Source organism: Prionailurus viverrinus, unplaced genomic scaffold, assembly GCF_022837055.1.
Source record: "Prionailurus viverrinus isolate Anna unplaced genomic scaffold, UM_Priviv_1.0 scaffold_50, whole genome shotgun sequence".
Classification (NCBI taxonomy): Eukaryota; Metazoa; Chordata; class Mammalia; order Carnivora; family Felidae; genus Prionailurus; species Prionailurus viverrinus.
Genome location: NW_025927613.1, coordinates 1,225,731 through 1,251,711, shown reverse-complemented (window position 1 = coordinate 1,251,711; position 25,981 = coordinate 1,225,731). Strand labels below are relative to the sequence as shown.

Below are 25,981 nucleotides of genomic sequence, written 5' to 3'. Positions count from 1 at the left end.
AATTGCATTTGCCTAAAGACTCATGATGAAAGCTTTATTTTCATGTATTTAGTGGCCATTCTTATATTTTTACTGGTGAAGAGTTCAACTTTTTTCCCCCATTTTAAAACTTGGATTGTCCTATTTTGTTGTTGAGTTCTTTATGTATCTGGAGTCCTTTATCAGATAGATATTTTGTGAAATATTTCTCCCAGGCTGTGGCTGGCCTTTTTATTTTATTTTTAATAGTGTCTTTCAAAGAACAGAGGTTTTAAATTTTTTTGAAGTCCAGTTTATCTTTTTCATTTATGGGTCGTGTTGTAAGAAACCTGCCTAACCCAAGGATACAAATCTTTTATGTTTTCTTGAAAAAATTTTATAGTTTTAGCTCTCTGTTTTTGTAATAACTTTATTGAGGTATGACTCACATACCAGCAGTTGTATACCTTAGGTGTATATAATTCAGTGGTTCTTAGTATGATCAACAGAGTAGTGCAGCCATCACCACAATTTTAGAACGTTTTCCTCACCTCAGAAAGAAACACTGTACCTTTTAGCCACCTCCTCCAAACCTCCCATCTGCTCTCTACTAATCTATTTTCTGTCTCTATGGATTTGCCTCTTCTGTACATTCCATGTAAATGAAATCATTTGTGTTCTCAGGGTTTATCCGTGTTGTAGCGTGTATCAACCAAGTAATATTCCATTGTCTGGATATACCACATTTAATTTATCTGTTCTTCAACTGATGGACATTTGGGTTATTTCTACTTTTTGACTGTTATGAATAATGCTGTTTTGAGCATGTATGTACAATTTTTGATGTGGATATGTGTTTTCATTTCTCTTGGATATCACGTAGAAATGGAATTACTGGGTCATATGGTAACTCTTATGTTTAACCTTTTGAGGAAATGCCAGACTTTTCTCCAAAATGGCTGCATCATAGTTTTCGCTCTTATGTTTAGGTCTGGGACCCATTCTGAGTTGATTCTTGTATCAATACTAAATGATATAAGGGTCAAGATTTTTTTTTTCCCCATTTGATATCCAGCAGCCTGTGTTGAAAAGGAATATCTTTTCCCCACTGAAATACCTTGGCTTTATTGTTGAAAATCAATTGAACATGTGGTTCTATTTCTGTATTCTGTTGGTTATGTCTGAACATTTCAATATTTTTGTTATTTTGAGATTGTCTTCTGTTTAGTGTCTTTTCCCTTGAAAATGGGTCATATCCTCCTCCTTTGTACAGTGAGTAATTTTGGATTGTATCCTGGATATTGTGAATGTTGCATTGTGTAGGCCCTGAGTTCTGTGATATTCGCTGAGGAATGTTGATGTTTTGTTTTACCTGGCAATTAACAAGCTATGCCGCTTGTGGGTTGTACTTCATGTTTCAGTTCAATTCTTTCAGGCTTTTCTGTACTACTTTGAATCTGTTCTGCATGTGTATCATTCAGGGAGGGATTAGTATGAGATACTTGGTGTTCATTCACAAACTTAAGGCATCCTTTTCTGTGTTTCTCTCTTCTGGAATTCTCTACTCTTTCTGGTGGCGGCCATGGTTGCCTAGAATCCTTTCTTTCCTCCAGGCAGGAAGACCTCAGGGTTTCTATTGGAGTTTTTAGTTGCCTAAGTTAGGCTACTTTGTAACTTATGCCCACTGTCTAGGCAAAGCCCCCTAAAAGCAGGACACCTCCCCCCACCCCTCTCAGTGGTGTGCTCCATATTTTAATGTCCCTCTGCAATCTGCCTGCAGTTAGTGTAGTATTCAGAATTCTCGGGTAATTGATTTTTGCATTTGGTCCAGAGTTTGTAGTTGTTATCACTGGAAAGGTTGGTCTATAGGAGACTCTTAGGTTCTATCAATTTTTTTCATATATAATGAAGCTGTTGCCTTCTTAATGAATTGGCCCCTTTAATGTTGTGAAATATCTCTTTATCTCTTGTAATATTCTTTGTTCTGAAATCTTTCTTTGATATTAACATATGGCCGCTAATAGCTACTTCACCTTTGATTATTGTTCTCATTGTATATCTTTTCCATCCTTTTACTTTTAACTTATCTATATAGCCGTGCTTAAGGTAAGTCTTATAGACAGCATATACTTGTGTCTTGCTTTTTATTTGGCAGTCTTGGTCGTTTATTTGGAGTGTGTTGTCTACTTACGTTTCATATAATTATTGAAATAGGTTTAAATCTATCATCTTATTCTTTTTTTTTTTTTTTTAATTTTTTTTTTTTCAACGTTTATTTATTTTTGGGACAGAGAGAGACAGAGCATGAACGGGGGAGGGGCAGAGAGAGAGGGAGACACAGAATCGGAAACAGGCTCCAGGCTCTGAGCCATCAGCCCAGAGCCCGACGCGGGGCTCGAACTCACGGACCGCGAGATCGTGACCTGGTTGAAGTCGGACGCTTAACCGACTGCGCCACCCAGGCGCCCCGTCTATCATCTTATTCTTTATGAACTATATCTCATCTGTTCTTCGTTCCTTTTGTCCTCCTTTCCTGCCATCTTTTTAATTAATGGAGTATTTTTTAATGATCCTGTTTTATCTCCATTATTGTATTATTAGATATAATTTGGGTGGTTTTTTTTGTAATTTTTTTTTTTAACGTTTATTTATTTTTGAGACAGAGAGAGACAGAGCATGAACAGGGGAGGGTCAGAGAGAGAGGGAAACACAGAATCTGAAACAGGTTCCAGGCTCTGAGCAGTCAGCACAGAACCTGATGCGGGGCTCGAACTCATGGACCGTGAGATCATGACCTGAGCCGAAGTCAGACGCTTAACTGACCAAGCCACCCAGGCGCCCCAATTTGGGTTTTTTTTAATGTTTATTTATTTATTTTAAGAGAGAGCACGAGCGGAGGAGGGACACACAGAGAGAGAGAGAGAGAGAGAGAGAGAGAGACTCCCAAGCAGGCCTTGCGCTGTCAGCACAGAGCTCAGTGCAGGGCTCAATTTCGTGAACCTCGAGATCATGACCTGAGCCAAGAGCAAGAGTTGGACACTTAACTGACTGATCCACCCAGGCGCCCCTTGTTGTTTTATTTTCTTAGCAGTTGTTCCCACTTTACACTATACATCTTTGTAAGTATTATCTTTAAATAATACAATATTATTTCTCATATAATGAAAGAATTTTACAACAGTGTAATTCATTTCCTTCTCCCATCCTTTGTGCTGTTGTCATACATTTTACTTCTAAAGGCGTTATAAATTCCATATTACTTTGTTGTTTTCTTTGTTTTAAACAATCAAGAGATTGTTTAAAGAGATTGAAAGAGTTCTTTTATATTTAACCACATATTTACCATTTCTGGTGTCCTTTGTTCCTTTGTGTAAATTCAGTTTCCATCTGCTATCTTATTCCCTCCGCCTGAAGAATTTCCATTAATGTTCTTATAGGGCACATCTGCTGGCAATGAATTCCCTTAGCTTTTGTTGGTCTGAAGAAGTCTTTATTTCATTCTTACATTTGAAAGATATTTTTATTGGTATAAAATTCTGGGTTGATAGTTTTTTCTTTCAATACTTTAAAATGTGACTCCTGTCTTTTGGCCTGCTTAGTGTCACTAAGTGTCACTTAGAGAAGTGAGAAGCCTGCCAGTTTTTGTTCCTCTCTATGTAATGTTTTAACCCCTTCTAGTTACTGTCAAAGTTTTTAAACTTCAAAACTAGGTATTTTTTGGTATTTATCCTGTGATTGCAGTTTTCTAAACTTTATAGAGCTATGGTTTGATATCTTTTATCATTTTTCAAAAAATCTCAGCCAGTATGTCATCAAATATTTCTTCAGCTGTGTTTTTTTTCTTTTGTCTTTCTGAGATTCTAATTACACATGTGTTAGACTGATATTGGCCTTTAGCTTTTGAATGCTCTATTCTGTTTTTCTTTTTTGTTTTGCTTTAGATTATTTTTATTGTCCTATTTGCAAGTTCACTGATTATTTCCTTAGCTGTGTCCAGTCTACTGATGAGCTTGTCAGAGAAATTCTACATTTCTGGCATCATGTTTTTTTATTTCTAGTATTTCCCTTAAAATTCTCCATCTATTTATACATGCTGTGTACATTTTCCATGAGATCTTTTAATATATGAATCATAGTTATTTTATTTTATTAAAAAAATTGTTTTAAGTTTGTTTATTCATTTTGAGAGAGACAGAGTGAGCAGGGAAGAGGCAGAGAGAGAGAGAGAGAGAGAGAGAGAGAGAGAGAGAGAATCCCAAGCAGGCTCCATACTGTCAGCGTGGAGCCCATCATGCTGTTCATACCCATGAAACACGAGATCATGACCTGGGCTGAAATCAAGAGTCATTTGCTCAACTGACCGAGCCACCCAGGCACCCCTGAATCATAGTTATTTTATTTTATTTTATTAAAAAAAATTTTTTTTTCCAACGTTTATTTATTTTTGGGACAGAGAGAGACAGAGCATGAACGGGGGAGGGGCAGAGAGAGAGGGAGACACAGAATCGGAAACAGGCTCCAGGCTCTGAGCCATCAGCCCAGAGCCTGACGCGGGGCTCGAACTCACGGACCACGAGAACGTGACCTGGCTGAAGTCGGACGCTTAACCGACTGCGCCACCCAGGCGCCCCATGAATCATAGTTATTTTAAGATCCCTGTCTGATAGTTTTAACATCTAGATATCTTGAGACTACCTTATCTCTTGACATATGTGTTTTTTATGTCTTGCTTTTTTGTCCTGTAATATGTGATTGAATATGCCAAGCATCATGTGTAGAACAGTAGCGACTGAGGTAAGTAGTATTTGAATCTGAAAATATGCAGGCATCTTCTTCTGTTAGGGGATTGAGCCAGTCAATCTCAATTTGGGTGTTGTTGTGGCTTTTGGTACCTTTATTGTGCTGTAAAGTTCAAATCCCTCTCACAGTAAGTCGCTTTGTGCTTAGACTGGGAGCTGGGGTCAGAGGCTCTGTTTTTTCTCACTGTTCTCCTCTTCCCTCTCTCAACTTTTAGCCACCCCTGCATGCCTGTACCATAGACAAATTCTCTCCATACTCTTGCCTCTCTTCCACTGGTGAACCACTCTTGCTTTTTATGTAGGCTAGATTTGTAATAAGGTTCTCTGTTATCTGGTCTTGCTTCTGTCTTAGGCAGTCTACTTAGACCCTGTGCCTATGTCTTGGGAGTGAGACTTTTAGTTTTTCTACCCTTCTTCCTTATCACAACTAAACTCTGCCTTGTATCTGTGGTTAGTCTTTGAAGAGTTTCTTCTCCCTCCCCCAGCTATGGCCAATCTCTACTTAGTATCAGGAACTTGGGCCTAAGATGGTTTCCTGCCTCTCACCAGGAGTGGAGGGTTTTTGCTTTTACTTTTTTCCCAGAAGCAGGGGATCTTCACCAGTGCCCTCCAGATGAAAGGGTTTGCTGCCCATCCCCCAAGGGATTAAGGCTTTTGCTTAATAGAAGAGAAAGGTCTAGGGGAGGTGGGTGGAGCATTGTGTCTGTCCCCTAACAATTGCCAATCACCTTTCTCATGCCTAGGCTACTATGGTAGACTATTTCTAGGCTCCTGCCCTGTCCCTAGTCTTTCTTGTGAGCACAAGAGGCCCAGGGGGAAGACTTGCATGTGCATAGGAGCTCTCTTATGTCTGGAATGAGATTACTCTTCTTGCACCTTCCTAAATCCTACAGCTGCTTAATGTATTTGCTATTTCTTTTGTTTCTGTTATTTCTGAGTCTGTTTCTATTGACTGATTTCTCTCCTGGTTTACAGGTTAAATTTTCATGTTTCCTTGTGTGTCTAGTAATTTTTGATGGGTATCACACACTGCTAATTTTTTTTAATGTTTATTCATTTTTGAAAGAGAGAGAGAAAGAGATTGTGAATGGGAGAGGGGCAGACAGAGAGGGAGACAGAGAATCCCAAGCAGGCTCTGCACTGTCAGCACAGAGCCAGGCGTGGGGCTGGAACTCATCAGGTGAGATCATGACCTGAGCTGAAATCAAGAATTGACCGCTTAATCCTGAGCCACCCGGGCATCCCCTGTACACTGTTAATTTAATGTTACTGTGTGTTAGATTTTGTTACATTCCTTTAAAGAATGTTGAAATTTTTTCTTTTTCTTTTTTTTTTTCTTTCTTTTTTTTGCTGGCATGCAGTTAAGTTCCTTATAGATTACTTTGATTCTTTTTTAGGTTTGTTTTTAAGCTCTTTTAGTGTGAGCATAGAGTAGTTTTTACTCTAGAACTAATTTAGCCCTACTCCTAAAGCATAGCCCTTTTTAGTTCTTTTGATTGCTATAGAAATTCAAGGGAGGTCTCTCTATTCTGGTTGGAGGAAAGTCAGATGATTAAAGATGGTCTTTGAACTCAGGTAATTGTTATTTTTACAACTCACCCTGGTAATAGTTCTTTTCCTCAAATTGCTATTCAGCCAAAATTCAAGGGGAGCCTATGCAGATTTCTAGAGCTCTGTCTCTCTTTAGCTCCCTCCTCTTGTGTTCTGCAAAGTCTAGCTGCTTTAGCCTCCCTAAACTCTAGTCTCTGTCTCCACAACTCCGTGAAGTTGCCAAATTGTTTGGATGCCCCTGTCTGAGTTGTAGTTCAGGAGTTACCTCTAGACAGGAAGCCTAGGTTGAGGTAGGGCTCATCGTGTTTGTTTTCCTTTTCTCAGGGATCACAGTTCTTAGCTGCCTATTGTCCAGTGTCCAAAAATAGTTGTTTCCTATGTTTTGCCTAGTTTCTAGTGTTTACAGTGGAAGGTTAATTCCAGACCATCCATAAAATTTCCAGACTATCCTATAAAAGCAGAATATTTTTATTTATGGGTATTTTATTTCTTGATTTTAGAAGACATACCAACAGAATCCTATTTCATACTATTTAGAAAAATCAATTCTAGATGGATTAAGACTTAAATGACAAAATGAAAAAATTAAAAGCTCTTAGTAGAAAGTATAGGTGAATAGCTTTTTGATCCTGGGTATAGCAAAGAGTTTAAAAGACACAGAAAGCATTGGTTATAAAAATAATGATAAATTGGACTCTAAAACTGAGAAATTTGGGGGGCACCTGTGTGGCTTACTTTGGTTAAGCATCTAACTCTTGATTTTGGCTTAGGTCATGATCTCACAGTTCATCAGGTGATGAAGCTCTGTGTCCAGCTCTGTGCTGATGGCACACAGCTTGCTTAGGATTCTCTCTCTCCCTCTGTCTCTGCCCCTCCCCTGCTTATGTGCACTGTCTCTCAAAATGAATAAACTTTAAAAGAATTAAAGAGAAAAAAAAAACAAAAAAAAACCAAGTTAATAAAGTGACAAAACAAATGATACAGTAGGAGAAGATACAGTGTATACAACATGAAAAAGATTATGTCAAGAACATACAAAGAACTCTACAAATCAGTGAGAAAAACACAAAAAATTAATGCAACACTGGACAAAATATATGAATATGTTTTTTTACAGAAGAGGACACTCACATGGCCGATAAATACGTGAAGAGATGATTGACATCATTACATGTAACATTAAGAGAATTGTAAATTGGAACCACAGTAGGAAATCTTTTTCCACCCATTCCCCATTGGCAAGAAGTAAAAGAATTTTTTTATGTATTATGAAAGGAGTATAACTTGATGTAACCACTTTAGCTTACAGTTTGGCATGATCTCTTTCAGTTGAATATTCACATACCTTATAACCCTGCAGTTCTAGTCGGAGTACATCTAGGAGAATCTCTTATATAGGTACAACAGGGGGCATATGTACAAGTTCATAGCAGTATTTGTTCACAATAGCAAAAACCCAGAATCAACCCAAGTGCTCATCAACAGAACAGATATTTAAAAAGCAAAACAACAGGGGTGCGTGGGTAACTCGGTCGGTTAAGCCTCTGACTTTGGCTTAGGTCACAATCTCACAGTTTGTGGGGTTAAGCCCTGCATCAGGCTCTGTGCTGACAGGTCAGAGCCTGGAGCCGGCTTCAGGTTCTGTGTCTCCCTCTCTCTTTGCTCCTCCCCTGCTCGTACTCTGTCTGTCCCTCTCAAAAATAAATAAACATTAAAAATAAATAAAAAGCAAAACAACAACTGTTATATACAGCAGAATAAACCACAAAGGTGTGTAACATTGTGGATGAGACTAAGGGAAAAAATAAGCCCTGGAAGGTCTCACTGTGCATGGTAACCTTTTTATAAAACCTAAATGCCCTTTAAAAATTAAAATAAAAAAGAATTTAAGTATTACATATAAATACAGGAAAAAACTATAAAAAGAAAAGCGAGGGAATGATGAACATGATTATGATCATTTTGGGGGTCAGGGAAGCAGGGAGAGGGGATGAAGGAGGCAGAGACTATGGTTAGAAATAAGTGTCAGGGTCTTAGTTTATAGTTTACTTTTTGCAAGGTTAAAAATAACTAATTTAATATCCAAAGAGCTTGCCATGAGACTATGTTGTGAACCAAAGATTATGATTAATCCAGTTCTGTATACCCAAGGTCCAAATAAAAAAAAAAAAAAGTAACAGAGACCATTTATGATCCATGTTAGGGAGAATACACACACAAGAAACCGAAGTTATTTAAGAGCATATTGTGGCCTTTATGCTTTTTTCTTCCCAAGAAGGAGCCTAATACTTCAGCATTTAGGAAAAATATTTCAGTGTTCCATTGTTAAGGATCTCACCCATTTTACTCAAATCAGCTAAGAGTGCTGTATCTCCTTTTGCTTTTATAGGCAGCTTATGAATGGCAATAATGTTTGGTTTTTTTTTTTAATTTTTTAAAAAATGTTTATTCAATTTTGAGAGACAGAGACAGAGCATGAGGGAGGGAGGGGCAGAGAAAGAGGGAGACACAGGATCTGAAGCAGGCTCCAGGCTCTGAATTATCAGCATAGAGCCCGACGCAGAGCTCAAACCCACAAGCCGTGAGATCATGACCTAAGCCAAAGTCAGATGCTCAACTGACTGAGCCACCCAGGTGCCCCTAATGTGGTTTTCTTAAGATGAATTTTCAGCTAAAAATAAGATTAAATGGCAGGGTGGTGTTGGAAGCAATTTGTTGGTCATAACGTACATTGAAGATTCATCCAGATCAACGGCAGGAACCAGGACAGTGTCTACTAGACTTTCAGAAGCTGAACTTGAGTGATATTGCCATGGCCAAAATGTCATCATTCTACTTTTTTTTTTTTCACTTTTGCATTATGTATGGAGATTCTCTGTTCAGTAGCACAATTCCTGTTGGTTTACTAAAGGTTTGAAAAAATGAGAACTTTTTAATATCTAGATCCTACATAGGTTGAGACGTTATCACTTAAAAGCCTTATCTGTAGGTGGGGGGGTTAAGGAACCAACAAAATGAAGATCTCTGATATCTGGGATTTCAGTTTTGCTATTGAATACCCAGATGTTACTAGAATTGCTTTCCCACAGTGGCTTGTGCTCATTGTAAGACTTTATCAGTTACAGGGCGGCTGGCTGGCTGAATCAGTAGGGCACAAGACTGTTGATCTTGGGTTTGTGAGTTCAAGCCCCACATTGCGCATGGAGTCTACTTGAAAGAAAGGAAGAAAGAAAGAAAGAAAGAAAGAGAAAGAAAGAAAGAAAGAGAAAGAAAGGAAAGAGAGAAAAGAAAAAAGAAAAGAAAGAGAGAAAGAAAGAAAGAAAAAAGAACTTACCAGTTACCATCTTCTGGTATTCATTACATAGCATTAAATCATGAGGCTGGAGAGAGAAATGGCATAGCATGGATTTTCAGCATTTACATATTTAGAAGTCATTTTGAAGTTGAATTTTGGAACTTTGACTTACAGAATCTAGAGAAACAAAATAAGATCACTGATCAGATAAGTTTTACACTTTCCCCACCTATAATCCATCCCTTTTTCCGTATTGGGTTCTTATGAACAAAGACTATCTCAAGAGGACTGAAACTTGTTACCCTCAATGGTGCTATGAGTGGTGTGGAGCATGCGGGCTGAGGCCTGTAACGTGTGCACGGAATCCATGCCTGCAGTGCCCTGCCTGCCCAGGTCCTGGGGCTGAGGGTGGGCTCTGCTCTCCATGCATGAATTCACAGACAACAGAAATGATGTTGGAACAGTGGGAATCAGCAATTTTGCACAGGAAGCTTTGGGAGATGTTGTTTAATGTAGTCTGTCTGAAGTTGGGACCAAACTGAACAAACAAAATGAGTTTGGTGCTTTGGACAGTGTGAAAGCTGCTGGTGAACTCTTATTCTCCTCTATCAGAAGAAGTAACTGAAATTAATGAAGCTCTTAGAGAAAATCCAGGACTTGTCAACAAATCTTTTTAGGAAGATGGTTGGCTGATCAAGATAACAGTAATCCTTCAGAATTGGATGAATTAATGAGTGAAAAAAATATATAAGAAATACATAAAGTCTATTGAGGAATGAAAATGGAATCCCTAAATAAACTAGTATAAACCAAAAAAAAAAAAAAAAAGGAAGAAAGAATTGTTTTCTCAGACAACTGGTTTTGCAGTCTGAACATTCCACCTTGAAGTCTTGTAGGTTATGGTCAGTTGGAGAAGAAGGTGACCAGTGATCATTAAATTCAGTGTACTATCACAAGCTAGATTAACTTCATCTAATTCCATTTATGAGCCAACCAGTCTTAGGGTTTAAAGTAAAATGGAAAGATCCTAGAAGCACGGCCTGCCTATGTATATCTTTAGTTCCTGTTTGATTATGTTCTCCTTTAAGTCCAGAGAATATATATATATTATATATATATATTTTTTTTTTTCAACATTTATTTATTTATTTTTTTTTTTTTTAAATTTTTTTTTAATGTTTTATTTATTTTTGAGACAGAGAGAGACACAGCACGAACGGGGGAGGGGCAGAGAGAGAGGGAGACACAGAATCAGAAGCAGGCTCCAGGCTCTGAGCCATCAGCCCAGAGCCCGACGCGGGGCTCGAACTCACGGACCGCGAGATCATGACCTGAGCCGAAGTCGGCTGCCCAACCGACTGAGCCACCCAGGCGCCCCAACATTTATTTATTTTTGAGAGAGAAAGAGGACATGTGCACAGAGAAGGGCACAGAGAGAAGGGGATAGAGGATCCAAAGCAGGCTCCACATTGACAGCAGAGCCTGACAGTTGGCTTGAACTCCCAAACCGTGAGATCATGACCTGAGCTGAAATCAGATGCTTAACCGACTGAGCCACTCAGGCACCCCCAGAGAATATATTTTTTGATGGACTTTCTCATTTGTAATGAGGCTCTGGGCGTTTCTCATGGATCATGGACATTCATGAGTTTTAGGCAGAAGATCTCAGCATGCACTAAGTGAATTGGTCATTTTTTGGGCAAATGAGTGTATCCAAACCAAGGAAATATGAATATTAATAGATCTTGGTTCATTTTAAGGACCAATGAAGAACAAAGCAGTCTCTGTTGTGATTTAAAAAAAAATTTTTTTTTAATGTTTGTTTATTTTTGAAAGAGAGAGAGAACAAGCAGGAGAGGGGCAGAGAGAAGGAGACACAGGATCTGAAGCAGGCTCCAGACTACGAGCTATCAGCACAGAGCCCGATGCAGAGATTAAACCCACAAACTGTGAGATCATGACCTGAGCCAGTCAGAGGCTTAACCAACTGAGCCACCCAGGTGCTCCTGTTGTGATCTTTTTGTATATTTCTCATTTACTAAGCACAGTTAATTTAAAAGTGGTTTTGGCTCTTGTGGAAGCCATTTCTACTTGCATTAAAATATTACAGAACTGTCAGGCATTCTGTTTATATTTCTGTTTCCTGTGATGCCACATTTAAATAGAGATTGGTAGGGAGGTAGGTGAGAGGCTATGAAAGTTGAATCAACTTTTCAGATTTCTTTTTGAAACTATCACAAAGGCTTCTCAAGCTCTAGGGTTCTTTCTACCCTAGGAAATATTTTACTGGACTGGAGATCACTCAAGTGGTCACCTTTGAGGAAATGCAGTCATAGTCTTCATGTGCATTATCAAGGACCTACTGTACTCTTCCTTGGAAAGAGACTTGGGGGCAGATCTTTGAGCCGGCAGTGTCACTAACTAGTTTTACCTCCCCTCCTTTCTTCATTGTATGAGGAATTCAGGCTGATATATATCACCTATAGTATTGTGGACTTGCTTTTTAAGCAAAGGAATGGTGATATTAGTGAGAAATTTGGATAGTTTAGTTTGAGATGGAAGTATATAAGACCAAACTGAATAAGACTTCTTAAGACTGTCTGCTCCAGGGGTGCCTGGGTGGCTCAGTTGGGTGAGCGTCCAACTTCGGCTCAAGGCATGATCTCATGGTTTGTGAGTTTGAGCCCCGTGTCAGGCTCTGTGTTGACAGCTCAGAGCCTGGAGACTGCTTCAGAGTTTGTGTTTCCATCTCTCTGTCTCTGTCTCTCTCTCTCTCTCTCTCTCTGCCCCTCCCCCACCATGTTCTCTCTCTCTCTCTCTCCCTCTCTCTCAAAAATAAACATTAAAAAAAAAATTTAAAGACTGCCTGCTCCAAAGAGAACAGGTGGTATTGTGTAACAGGACTCTTGTTTTCTTATGCATTTGTACTTCAGGAGGAAGTGATGGGAATACTTCGGTAATATATGTGCTTCGTCACAGACAGTCACAACTTTGAGTGATAATCATAGGAAGAAAGCTCATTGATTAGGATCATACACATCCCTGGAGACTGTTTCATAGTGATTAGAGATTTTGCCTTTAATTGGGGGAGGAATCATAGTTGGAGAGTTATGGGAGAGGAGTCTTGAATGAGTAAATTATTTTATTTTTGCATTTAACTCATACTTCCTAAATCACAGAAGCATGGTAAAGATTCTTTTTGAGCTTTAAGGGAAGGCTTTGGCCCACACATTCTCAGTGATTAACTCTTGATTCCATGTGTAGATGATCTGTTTTGTGCACATTTAAAATTCAGAATGATTTTTGCAAAACCAGTAAATGTGATTTGGGGCCTTTTTTTCCATCTCTGCCTAATTTGATATGTTCTGAGAATACAGGGTAACTTGGATTATTAGATGTTTTTGGATTACACATTCCTTCACTTTATGAGGGTACATATTCAAGACTTTCCTTTATGTGGGTGCATACTCAGAAACTTCACATATATGCATTAATTTCTTCATCAAATACTTACTGACTCCCTGCTATGTTCCACACCCTGTTCTAAAAGTTTGACAGGCATCTATGAACAATAAACAAAAATCTCTAACCGTTTCTTCATGAGGATTATTAACTCTTTGTTATTACAAGATGGTCCTTAGAATACGTTTATTCCACTTTTTGTTAACCCGATTTTAAGGAAGAGCAAAACTAAGGATACCTGACTTCAGGAAAGGAGTTTTTGCCACAGAAACCTTTCGCTAACAAAATGCCACTGTTACATCATTTTTAGACATTCCTTTAGAAGTTTGGACCACACACAAATATCAGTCACAATGCTTTATAATCCACCTTCGCTTTGGACATCCATCTCTCTCCAAATTTGCTTGCTTATTCATTCACTAGATTTACCATTGGCTTTGAATGACTTTTAACTTTCTAAAAATAAAGATCTACCCTTAAAAGCTGAAAATTGTCTTTGAAGATATTTAAAACACTGTGTTGGAGGTAATTTTAATAGCAAAAATTAGATTATGGGCCACTTGAAAAGAGTAATTCTCTGTTGTCCACATCATTTCTGGCATGCTTATTGAAAGTAAGCCTTACTTGACAGTGACCTTGAACATGTTCTCTGTTAAGTGCATAGCAGAATATACCTCACCAGTATCAGCCTGAGCTTGACTTTAGATGATTCTGTGATTTAATTGGTAGTAAGTAGGCTTTTTTTGTTTTTTGTTTTTTGTTTTGTTTTTTTTTTTGTTTTTTTTTTTTGTTTTTTTTTTTTTGTTCTTCCCCCTCACCAGGTATACAATGTTTATATGGCAGGGAGGCAGCTGTGTTCTAAGCGGTACCGGGAGTTTGCTATCCTACACCAGAACCTGAAGAGAGAGTTTGCCAACTTTACATTTCCCCGACTTCCAGGGAAGTGGCCATTCTCTTTATCAGAACAGCAATTAGATGCCCGACGTCGGGGGTTGGAAGAATATCTAGAAAAAGGTAAGTTGGCCTATTAAATGCTACTACCTTAAGTAGACTTGGATTCTAGGTATGTGTTGCAACTCCTAAACCACATGGCTAAGTTTCCTGAAACTGAATAGTGAAAGTAAATCAAATTTATGACCATTGGTGTTGAATGATGTGAGCTTTGAAGCCAAAACTGAAATGTCCAATACAAGGATTAATAGCCTATGTTATTGACTTGGTGAGCACTTAAAAACAGAAAAATGCATAATTAGTTTTTGATGAATTAGGGACCTTTATTGGGTTATGTTATTTGCCAGCAAACACGTACAGACCTACTCATCAACATGCTGAATTGATTTGGCAACTAAGTGGGCTGTATTTAAAACATTTTTTTTGAAATGACTCTTAGTTCACTGGCATATCCTACTTGAAAAGTCCATTTTCCTCTTACAGTTGTCCATGGATAGGTTTGCCGAGTTGTAGATATCTAAAGTCCCCTTGATCTAAGCAGGTTATAGGTGGAAGTATTGAAACTTTACTTGTTATCTCAGGACTTCCAAATAGTACATCAGGAGTTTGTGGATGTGGATGCTGAAACATTTGGTTATCGGAAAGTCAAGGAGAAATGACCCAGATCTCCGGAATAAGATAGTTCATTTTGTGGCTCAGAGAAGAGACCTTGCTTCGCTACATTATAGAGTTATATAATTTGCCAGTTGTGCAACAGGCTTCTCTTTAAAATACTAATTTAATAGAAAAATAGTCTTATGTGATATTTATTAATTCTGTGTCCTTGTGTAAGAACTAATTGACCTAGTTGAATTTTTTAAAATTTTAGTGGAGAGCCTTATCCCTGAAGAAAAACTGTTTCCCCTGTAGAAGGTAGTGAGACTTCCTCATCTGTTTTTAGCTTTTTTCTAACATGGAATGGCCTCTAAACACAGCCCTTGGGAAATAAAAAGGGTATAAATTTTTTTAATAAAATGAAGTGAAGTTATCAGTATAACTCATTATCCTCATGAGAGTGTCAGGAAATTAACTTTCTTAGATTTAGACAATTAGCTACTTTCCTTCGTTCCTTCCTTCCTTTCTTCCTTCCTTCCTTCCTTCCTTCCTTCCTTCCTTCCTTCCTTCCTTCCTTTTAAAGGTTGTTGTTTTGAAGTTTAAGTCAGCGAGGTGAGAAGATGCGCTGAGCTTAATACTTAATTACCTACCCAAGTGTTTTTAACTGCTTATGGTTCTCTGACTGGCCTCGTTCCTAGGTAGACCAAGTATACATTTTTCCTTCTGTATTTCAGTTTTGTGTTTGCTTTATTCCTGATTGACCTTACCCTAGCTCTGTTGTCTGGCTTGGTCTTCGTTCACATGAGACTGCAAAGTTAGATTTACTGAAGTGTTATTTTGAATGACTTCCTTTGGCTATGTATAATGTTTTTAGCAAGCTACATCTTTGAACATCCTAATTTTCCTCTGTTGTGGTTCATATTTATATGAATGTTTGTTGTGCCTTAATGTGTTATACATCAGGAATGACCACCTCAGCATTGCCTGCTACTGATGATTTATACTTAAACCTTGATACATTGTTGACTTTAAAGTCTCCATTTTTGGGTCTCACACCAGATTCAATTTTTGTTTTCTACAGTATGCTCAATACGTGTCATTGGTGAGAGTGACATCATGCAGGAATTCCTATCAGAATCAGATGAGGTAGGTAAATACTCCCCACAGTGACTGTTCACCCCTTGGCTCCTTGCGGGTGGGGGATAAAGATGTCAATTATAGGTTGAATTGCTGTAAATTCCCCCAATGACTGTTTTTTTTCAAGTTGCCTTTCTTATGTATCCTGCTTATCTTTTAAGACCTAGCGCTAGGTTCACTTTCTCTTTGCATAGCCTTCCCTGATACTCAAGTCCTTGGTTTTTCTTTATCTTTATCTTTTTTTTTTTTTTTTTTTTTTGGAGAGCGTGCGTGATTGGGGAGGGGCAGAGGGAGAGAGGGAGACAGAGAATCCAAAGTGGGCTCTGCACTGTCAGCACAGAGCCTGATGCAGGACTCAAACTCATAAACCATGAGATCATGACCTGAGCTGAAGTTGGACACTCAACTGACTGAGCCACTCAGGTGCCCCTCAAGTCTTTGGTTTAGGAACCTTTGCAGTCAGACCACTCAATCATCACCTTGTTGCTATCCTATTCTCCCATTTTGTGTACATATAATCAAATTATTACTTTATATTTTTAGTTCACTACAGTGTGAACTACCGGTAGGTAAGAGCTAAGTCTTTTTTTCTAGCCTTATTGAGTTAGAATTGACAAATAAGAATCATCTATATTTGAGGTGTACAACTTGATGATTTGATGTACGTATACATTGTGAAAGATCACAACAGTCAAGCTAACGAACCTATCCATTACCTCATAGTTACCATTTTCTTTCTTTCTTTCTTTTTCTTTCTTTCTTTCTTTCTTTCTTTCTTCCTTCCTTCCTTCCTTCCTTCCTTCCTTCCTTTTCTTTCTTCCTTCCTTCCTTTCTTTCTCTCTCTCTCTCTCTCTCTCTCTCTGTCCTGTGTGTGGTGAGAGCACTTAAAATCTACCCTCCTGGCAAATTTCAAGTATACATTATAGTATTGTTAACTCTGGTCACCATGGTATTATACATTAGAGCTCTGGACCAAGAGCTAAATCTTGGCCATCTTTGTATTCCCAGTGCCTTACAATAATGTCAAGCATATTAGAGGTGCTTAATAAATACTAATTGAATAGAAGAATGAAGATGTAATGCTGCTATATTAAATAGTGCGTTATCGGGGCGCCTGGGTGGCGCAGTCAGTTAAGCGTCCGACTTCAGCCAGGTCACGATCTCGAGGTCCGGGAGTTCAAGCCCCGCGTCGGGCTCTGGGCTGATGATGGCTCAGAGCCTGGAGCCTGTTTCCGATTCTGTGTCTCCCTCTCTCTCTGCCCCTCCCCCGTTCATGCTCTGTCTCTCTCTGTCCCAAAAATAAATAAACGTTGAAAAAAAAAATTTTTTTTTTAATAAAAATAAAAAAAATAAATAGTGCGTTATCTACTAGTTATTTTATATGTGTATGTCTTATTTTCTCAACTAGGTTATAAATTTCTTGCAGACAAGTGCTTATAATTAATGCTTAGGATGGTTTTAGACAATAGATAGCACCATTTTTCAAGTGATAAACGAAGATGGACTTGCTCCTCAATAGTTTCTCTCTAATCAAACTTACAAGCTAGAGGAATGTATTGATCATAAAAGCAATAAGAAAGAAGTATCTTCTGAATTAAGGGATAAGAATTGTTTACTCTTTCGAAGAAACCTAGGCATCACGTTAACTCAGATTCCTGCCTTTCATCCATTTTTCCTGTCAGAGGTGTCATGATTCCTTCTAAGTTCAGGGAGGAACTTATACTACTTGAGCCAATCTAGCATGCCTAACGATTTAAAACCAGAAAATTTTTGTCAAAACTACTGCTTCCAGTTGTTTTCTTTTCTCAATGGTGAGTTCTGAATGTTTGGAAGTAGGCCAAAAATGTCATCTGTATTTGACCTAGACTGCCTCACACAAGTGTTCCATTTTGAAATGTGGACACACTGGCTTTAACATGTTTCTTTCCTCCCTGTTCATCTTAAAGGTTAACTTTTGCTGCAGCCTGAAGTCAGGTTTCTGACTTGTAAAATGTATTGACTTTAAGGTGTCTTTTTCCCCTTTTCGTTAGAACTTAACTTTCTATCACATGTTTAGATTGTTGCTTAGTCAGCATGTTATAAGGAGAGTGAGGATATGCTGAGTTACAAATTATGTCTCTGTGTCTTTTCCCACAGAACTACAATGGTGTGTCCGACGTAGAACTGAGAGTAGCATTACCAGATGGAACAACAGTTACAGTCAGGGTTAAAAAGAACAGTACCACAGACCAAGTGTATCAGGTAAATTAAACTTGAACAAGTAGACTCAACATTGGATGGTATGAAGCTAAGGAGGATGGATGAAATGAGTTAATGAAATGAGTTAATAAAGTGCTTGGGCTATCTGGCACATAATAAATTTATTAAATGTGAGCTACTACTATTGATATTGTTATTAATGTGAAAGTACTTTGCCCTCCTTTAAAGAAAAGTACAGTATGTATCCTGGGTCGTAGTGGTTGTAATTAGCGCCCCCCCCCACTTTCTTTTCTTTTTTTTTTTTTTTTTTAAGTTTATTTATTTATTTTGAGAGATAGTGCCAGTGGGGGAAGGGCAGAGAGAGAATCTCTAGAACTCGGCGCTCTCAACACAGAGCCTGACACAGGGCTCAAACTCATGAACTGTGAGATCATCATGACCTGAGCCTAAGTCAAGAGTTAGATGCTTAACTAACTGAGACACTCAGGTGCCCCAGCCCTGCTTCTTTTTAATTGTAGAAAACTTTAATATAAACAGAACAGTACAGTGGACCTCCATTTATGCATCATTCATATTTAATAACCATCAAGATTTTGCCACATTTGCATTATACGTGTATCTTTTTTTTCTTTTCCTTTGTTTAAATGTTTTTTTTTTTTTTAATGTTTATTTAGAGAGAGCTAGCATGCACAAGTGGGGGAGGGGCAAAGAGAGAGGGGTAGAGAGAGAATCCCAAGCAGGCTCTGCACTGTCAGCACGGAGCCCAGTGCAGGGCTTGAACCCACAAACCCACGATCATGACCTGAGCTGAAATCAAGAGTCAGGATGCTTACCTGACTGAGCGACCCAGGTGCCCCTGTTTAAATATGTTAAAGCAAATTCCATTTTATTGGGCCTATATAGATTTCAGTATAAATTTCTAAAAAATAAAGGCATTCTTTTTACATAAACACAAAAGCCATTATCAGACCTAAAAAGTTAACAGTATTTCCTTGGCATTAACTAATAACAAATCCATAGTCCAATATTTCCAGCTGTCTAAAAATGATTTTTTATTGTTTGTTAAAATCTGGATCTAAACAAGGTTTGTTTTTTATCTTTGTTTTTAATGTTTATTTTTGAGAGAGAGAGAGAACACGAGCAGGGGAGGGACAGAGAGAGAGGGAGACAGAGGATCTGGAGCAGGCTCCAGGCTCCGTGCTGACAGCAGAGAGCCCAGTGTGGGGCTCGAAGCCATGAGCCATGAGATCATGCATGACCTGAGTCGAAGTTGGACGTTTAGCTGACTAAGCCGCCCAGTCGCCCCAGTTTTTATGTTTGTTTGAATATAAGCAGCTTCCCTTCCCTTCCCCACCTTTTTATTTAGATGTTATTAGTTTGTTGCAGAAATTGGGTCTGTGTTCTGCAGTGTCCCACATTCTGAATTTATCTATTTATTTTTATGTGTGTCATTTAATATGTCCATCTCCTTACATTCTGCATGAATGGAAGTTTTGTCTAGAGAGCTCGAGTAGGTTCAGCTTTTTTATAAGAATACTTCCTAACTGGTGAGATACATCTTTCCTATTGCTTTCAGGAGGTACACAGTATCTGTCTGGTTGTCCCATTTTTAGTGATACTGAGATTAATCGGTGCATTTATTTAGATGGTGGTAACCTGGGCTCTCTATTGTAAAATTCCCCATTGGCCTGTAATCAGATGAGTGTATACACTGATGATTGTTGCCTTAACCAGTAATTTCATTAATTCTGTCATTTCTTCATATTTGTTAGGTAGAATTTTTCTATACAGAACTTTTCCTTACCAACTAAGGCTATGTATGTAGTTATCCTAAAATATAGTTTGTAGGAAAGAGAGGATAAATATTTAATTTTTTTAATTGCCAGTTTTCAGAGTGTAATGTTGGCATTGGAGTGTGATGTTGGTGATTCCAATGATATCCAATGAGATATTTTTATTTTATTTTATTTTATTTTACTTTTATTTTATGTTATTTTTATTTTATTTTAGTATTTGTGGGTTTTAGACATTCAGTATTATTTAATCAATCATGTGTATCATCTTTGATGCTCAGATTGTTTCATCTCTGGCCAGTGGAAGCTCCTTCATATCTGCTCCTGTATTCTTCTGATGCAACTTACTTGTTTATGATAGCATCCTTGCTTTTTGGTACAACAAGGTGTTCTGGCCTCATCTTTGTGTATTTCCTATCCTAAATCTATAATCAGCCACTTCCCTCAAGGAGTCCTGGTTTCTTTCAGTGAGAAATTACATTTAAAGATCATGATCTGGGTGCTAGATATAATCATTGCTTTTAGGCCTAGGCCTTTTTGTCCTTAATCCTGATGTGATCAAGATTTTCAGGGAGACTAACAGGTTTCTGGATATTAATGTTTATTGTTCCTTTGTAGCAAACAAAAATGTGTTCCCCATACATTTACTCATGTACTGTATACCATGCATGGCAAAGGGTATGTGCAGAATTCAAGGTATTTCTGAAATTATACAAGGGTGAAGTGATTGCAAGGAAAATGTTAATTTTACAAGTTGCTGATGTTTTTGTTTTGTATTCTTTGTTTCTCCCTCTCGCCCCCAAATTGTCTCTAGCAAGGCCTTTTGGTGAGGAGCAGCACTTTTCTCCTCATCCGCTTACTGAGACTTGTAGCTATAAACCATTTTCCAACCCCAGAGAGCATTTCAGTTTCCATTCACTGCAGTAAAGAATGGTAACTTAGAACGTTGATAGTGTCATTGGGGATGAGAATGAGAATGGTATAATTATACTTGGTCTACTGAGCCACTGACATTCCACAATTGTATTTTGTTCAATTAATACCTTATTTATATTGGGATTGATCTTGAAAAGAAATTGTGGTACTATTTTGTGTTTTTTGAGTTTTGTTGATATTTGTAATTTTAGTTTTATTTGTACATGGAGTCTTTCAATTGCTTTTTGTCATATTAGCTCCTAGAGAGGAGGACTGATACTTGTTTAATATGTCTCTGTTGTCACAACATTTTGCTGTTTTCATGTGGATATCGATGATAGTAATTCTTAGGAAATGGAGATCCTCAGCCTGAGGCATGGATCATCCAAAAAATAAATAAGAACAATTTGTGAAGCATGAACAAAATTGACAAACTCTTTTCGGCTCAAGAACCAAAGATAAAGATTTTGCATGTTAACAGCCTGTATGAAATGTAGGTTGAATGAAAATAAGTAAATAAACAAACAAATAAATAAATATAAATGTAGGTTATATGTATGAGACTGGATATTTAAGAATTTATTTTCTTCTTAAGGTCTGTTCTTGTAAAGCACATTACTTGTAAGTGCTGTTAAAAAAGACTTTTGTGGGATGAAATCATATTTCAGAGAAAGAAGATGATATTTAAGGATAGCTTATTAGCTTGAATTGGACATGGAAACTCATATTTAGAGATTATATCTATTTCGGTCAAATATAGGTATTTTCCCCCTTTTATGTCATACATATGTATGCATGAGTGTGTGCACACATACATACAAAAAGAAAAGGTATAGACCATGAATTTAGTTCATGTGAAGCCGAGATGGCAAAACTCCTCCCTTCTCCCCCCTGCACATGCACATACCTGTCTTTTCCCATAGCTTGTCTGATTTAGTTACCCTGAAACCAATCTATCCTGTTTACCCTATAGGCTATTGCAGCAAAGGTTGGCATGGACAGTACAACGGTGAATTACTTTGCCTTATTTGAAGTGATCAATCATTCCTTTGGTAAGTGTCAGTCGGCTAATACTGAGTTTTGTTTGTGAGTATTTTATTCTAATACTATCAGACTGAAGCTCCCGGAAGCCGTCAGACTGAAACTATTTGCTTAGAGAAGAAGAGCTTGAAGGCAAGGGAGATCACACTCATTAGGACTGTCTCCCACAAGCAGACCAGGCAAATCTTATTACGCCCACTGATCTGATCACTGATGATCCTTTTTCCTCTTTTGTAAGTATAACTTACTTATACCTAGCACTGAAACAGATACTTCATGAACTTATTTTAAATCAGGGGTTCAAAAGTAATATATTCCAATGAAATAGCCAAAAAGAGGGGTGTTCTATCTAGCCACAACTTATTTTGGTGTACTTTATGCTTTTTGTAGATAGTTAAGAATAGCTTTTTATTTTCAGGAGTCAGAAAAAGATACATTACTTAAAAGTCTTTGCGTTGATGCATATATTTAAGTTTCCATATAAATATACATTCTCTTTCTAGGAAATTTGATTGCATGTTGGCAGGAAGTTTCTCATATGTTATTTTATAAAAGCTAGAGATGGTGGCCACATTGGTTGCATTGAGATCACAAAAGGGAGGAAGTCTGAGTGCTTGCTATGAATGACATAGATTTCCTATAGTTTATGGGTCTTTTCCACATCACATATACATGGGGCTAAGGCCAGAAACGATAGATAATATTGATTGATCAGACCTTGCCATCCCTGGTCAAGATAAAACAAGGTTGATTCTCCATGAAGCAGCCATCTTTTTATTGTTTTCCATCTTCCCAACTCCCTATGGTCTAACTAGGCAGATATAAATGTTACAAAGGATTGCTAGGGAACCGGGCACTTGGATTCTAATCTTATCCTTTTTTTCTAAGCTTTAGTTAAGAAATAAAATGGGAAATATTAAATCTGTTTTTTGCAGTGTTACAAAGTCAAGTAAGCATCAAAAGAAGAAAAAACTCTGAGCCTTTCTTAAGAAAAGCAATATAGAAATTAAATGTGATAGTGTTTTATCCTGCCTGTGCATTGTTAGGAAGAGGAAGAGACGTTACTCAGAAGACATTTTTCACTTTGATGAATGTCTTAGAGTTGAGGATGGGGATTGGGGAGAGCCTTTCAGCTCTTAACAAACAAGGGAATTGCCACATGAGAGACTCTGCTCTATAGCTGGGTAAGAGGAGAGGCTTGCTTTAAAGATGTTCAGTGGACATCACTGTAACTTACCAGATAATAGATAAGATATTTTAATTGACTTTGGAATAGATGCTGTCTGCCCAGTCTGCATGTTAACTGAAGGATGTGTCATACAGGTGATAGATTTCAGTCAGTTTAAGACTCAACTGGCCATAGTCATAGTTAGAAGGGATACATTTAGGTAGAGAAATGGTTATTTTGTGGTCCCATATCAGGCTGCTTGATGGATCTAACCTGATGTTCTGGTTAAGGATAGCCTGCCATTCTTAGTCTGCTTTACACAGTTTATGCTAGGGAAATTCTTTATATATCTTTAATCTTCTAGCTTTCTTCCTTTTTTTTTTTTTTGGTCTTTTCTTCAGTACGTAAGCTGGCACCTAATGAATTTCCTCATAAACTCTACGTCCAGAATTACACATCAGCTGTGCCAGGCACCTGCCTGACCATTCGAAAGTGGCTTTTTACGACAGAAGAAGAAATCCTCTTAAATGACAATGACCTTGCTGTTACCTACTTTTTTCATCAGGTGGGTGAATTGATCTTCCTGGAAAGGCCTGATTGCTTTTTATGCTTGTATGTAGTGAGTTATTTGCCAATTCAATGTGAATCCTTGGACAAGCTGCTTTGCCTCCTGGATCTTAGTTAAGTTACATTTTTAAAATGTTCTATCCCGGGGTGCCTGGTTGGCTCAGTCTATAGTATAGCATGTGACTCTTGATCTTGGGATTGTGAGTTCAAGCCCCACATTGTGTGTAGAGATTACTTAAAAAATAAAATCTTTAAAAAATAAAAAAGAATCAAATAAAATATTCTAACCCATTTAACAAAAGATAAATAAATTTAAGAAGTAAAGATGTGCTGGATTTAAGAATAAATTTATTACTGGGGCGCCTGGGTGGTTCAGTCGGTTGGGCCTCCGACTTCGACTCAGGTCATGATCTCAGTGTTCGTGAGTTTGAGCCCTGTGTTGGGCTCTGTGCTGGCAGCTCAGAGCCTGGAGCCTGCTTCACATTCTCTCTCCCTCTCTCTGTCTCTTTCTGTCTCTCTCTCTCTGTCTCTCTCTGTCTCTCTCTCTCTCTCTCTCTCTGCCCCTCCCCTCCCAAAATAAAGTAAAACATAAACAATTTTTTTTAAAAAGAATAAATTTATTACTGTTTTTTTAAACAACAGGAAATTAGCATATGGCTATATGCCTTTCAAAAAACTTTTCATCAAGGGGCCCCTGGGTGGTTCAGTCGGCATCTGACTTCGGCTCAGATCATGATCTCATGGTTTGTGAGTTTGAGCCACATGTTGGGCTCTGTGCTGACAGCTCAGAGCCTGCAGCCTGCTTCGGGTTCTGTGTCTCCCTCTGTCTCTGCCCTTCCCCCACTCATGCTCTTTCTCTGACTCTCAAAAAATAAACGTTAAAAAAAACACCGTTTTTAAAAAGTAACCAGGTTTGTTAAAAAATTTTTTTTTCATCAAAATTATACATACATAAAGTTTAAAGCATCAAATAGTTCTACATAGGTTATTGTGAAAAATACTAGTTACCCTGTTTGTCTTCATCTCCCCCTCCCTTAGGCAACCATTTTCACCTCCTTTAGCTTTTGTTTGTTATTGTTGGTTTTGTTTTATATTTACTTCCATTTCTCTGTTATAACTTGATTATATTGCTCCTACTTGATTTTTTAATCAAGCAGTATCTCTTGATTTCCTAGTATAGAAGATGAGACTCTAGATACGTTTCCTCCCCCATTCCCGCTACATACCATACCCATACCCATACTCAAGCATAGGTGACAGAGGTAGAAGTTGAACTAGTCTTTTGACTTTAACTCTAAACTCACTGTGTTATTTTATTTTTATTTTTTATTTTTTATTTGAGAGAGAGAGTGGGAACAGGGGAGAGGGGTGGGGTGCGGGGGGAGAGGGAGAGAACCCTAAGCAGGCTCCATGCTCAGCACAGAGCCTGACACAGAGCATGATCCCACAACCCCCAGGATCATGACCTTAGCCAAATAGAGTCAGACGCTCAACTGACTGAGCCACCAGGCACCCTGAACTCACTGTGTTATGCAAATAGTTTCCCTTAAATATAGGGATAGATTTCTACCTTAAGGAAATTAGCAGCCTTCTGGTAAAGATTCAAGCGGGTCCCTGCCTGGTGCCTGCAAAAGTTGTCCTTGTAGTAAAACACTGAGGTTAGATTCCGAGTGCCCTGGACAAATGATTGTGTTTGTTCTTTTCCTTCCTTTTTTTTTTTCTTCCAAAGATGAGTTTTCCCTTCTATTGGATTTTAAAAGCTTTTCTTGGGGTAGAGTGAAGTTGGGAAGGGGATGCACGTTTCGTATAGCTGAGCCAGGAGTAGTTTAGAATTAGCGTATTATATCTAGGTACCTTCGTGCCTGTATCAAGTCCTGTTGGGGACTTTTGTCCGCGTGGGGTCTCAGATTTATTACTTCCTCTCTTCCAGTTGCTACCACCCTAGTTTACAGTCTTGTTTCACTTCATGCTTAAAGCACTATAACGTTGTCATTCTCCCTTATTTCATTCTCTCCTTAGCTTGATTCATTTGGCACTCATACACAAATCAATCTTTCTTTTAAAAATAACACACATTTTTATTGCTTATTTTAGCTCCAGTAGTCTTAGTGCTGCTGTCCTTAAGTTTAAATTCCTGTCCCTGTTCTCTGGGATCCTTCATAATCTGTTAACCTACCCATCCAGCATTATCTTTTGTTGTCCCCTGACACATACCCTTTATTTAAATCAGACAGATCTGTCTCCTGAATGTATTTAAGCTCAAACACATTCCTGACTTCTGTTTGTAGTTTATTCTGTCCGCCTAACCTTTGGAGTCCAATCAAGGCTTTCCTGATAACTACAATTAGCAAAAAGCTCTGCTATCCTGACTACATGTATCACTTACTATCATACATCTTTGCTACCTCATTGTTACCTTTAACAATTATGGACTATCTTTCAGTGTTCTATCATCTTTACACTGTATAAATTAAGTGGAATTTAAATCTCTTAACATGAGAAACAAGATCCCTCCTGTGCCTAGAACGGTTCTTGAGCACATACTGGGCAC

At 38.1% G+C, this 25,981-nt stretch overlaps 1 protein-coding gene across 2 annotated transcripts in view; it reads left to right on the top strand.

The window, feature by feature from the left end:
- Positions 1-25,981, top strand: part of SNX27 (sorting nexin 27) — a 71,435-nt gene that overhangs the window by 31,562 nt on the left and 13,892 nt on the right. For both annotated transcript variants that reach the window (XM_047847907.1, XM_047847909.1), the window contains exons 3-7: positions 13,887-14,079; positions 15,692-15,756; positions 17,884-17,988; positions 21,628-21,706; positions 23,265-23,428. In XM_047847907.1, coding sequence (XP_047703863.1) covers positions 13,887-14,079; positions 15,692-15,756; positions 17,884-17,988; positions 21,628-21,706; positions 23,265-23,428 — 606 coding nt within the window. The remainder of the gene's footprint in view (positions 1-13,886; positions 14,080-15,691; positions 15,757-17,883; positions 17,989-21,627; positions 21,707-23,264; positions 23,429-25,981) is intronic.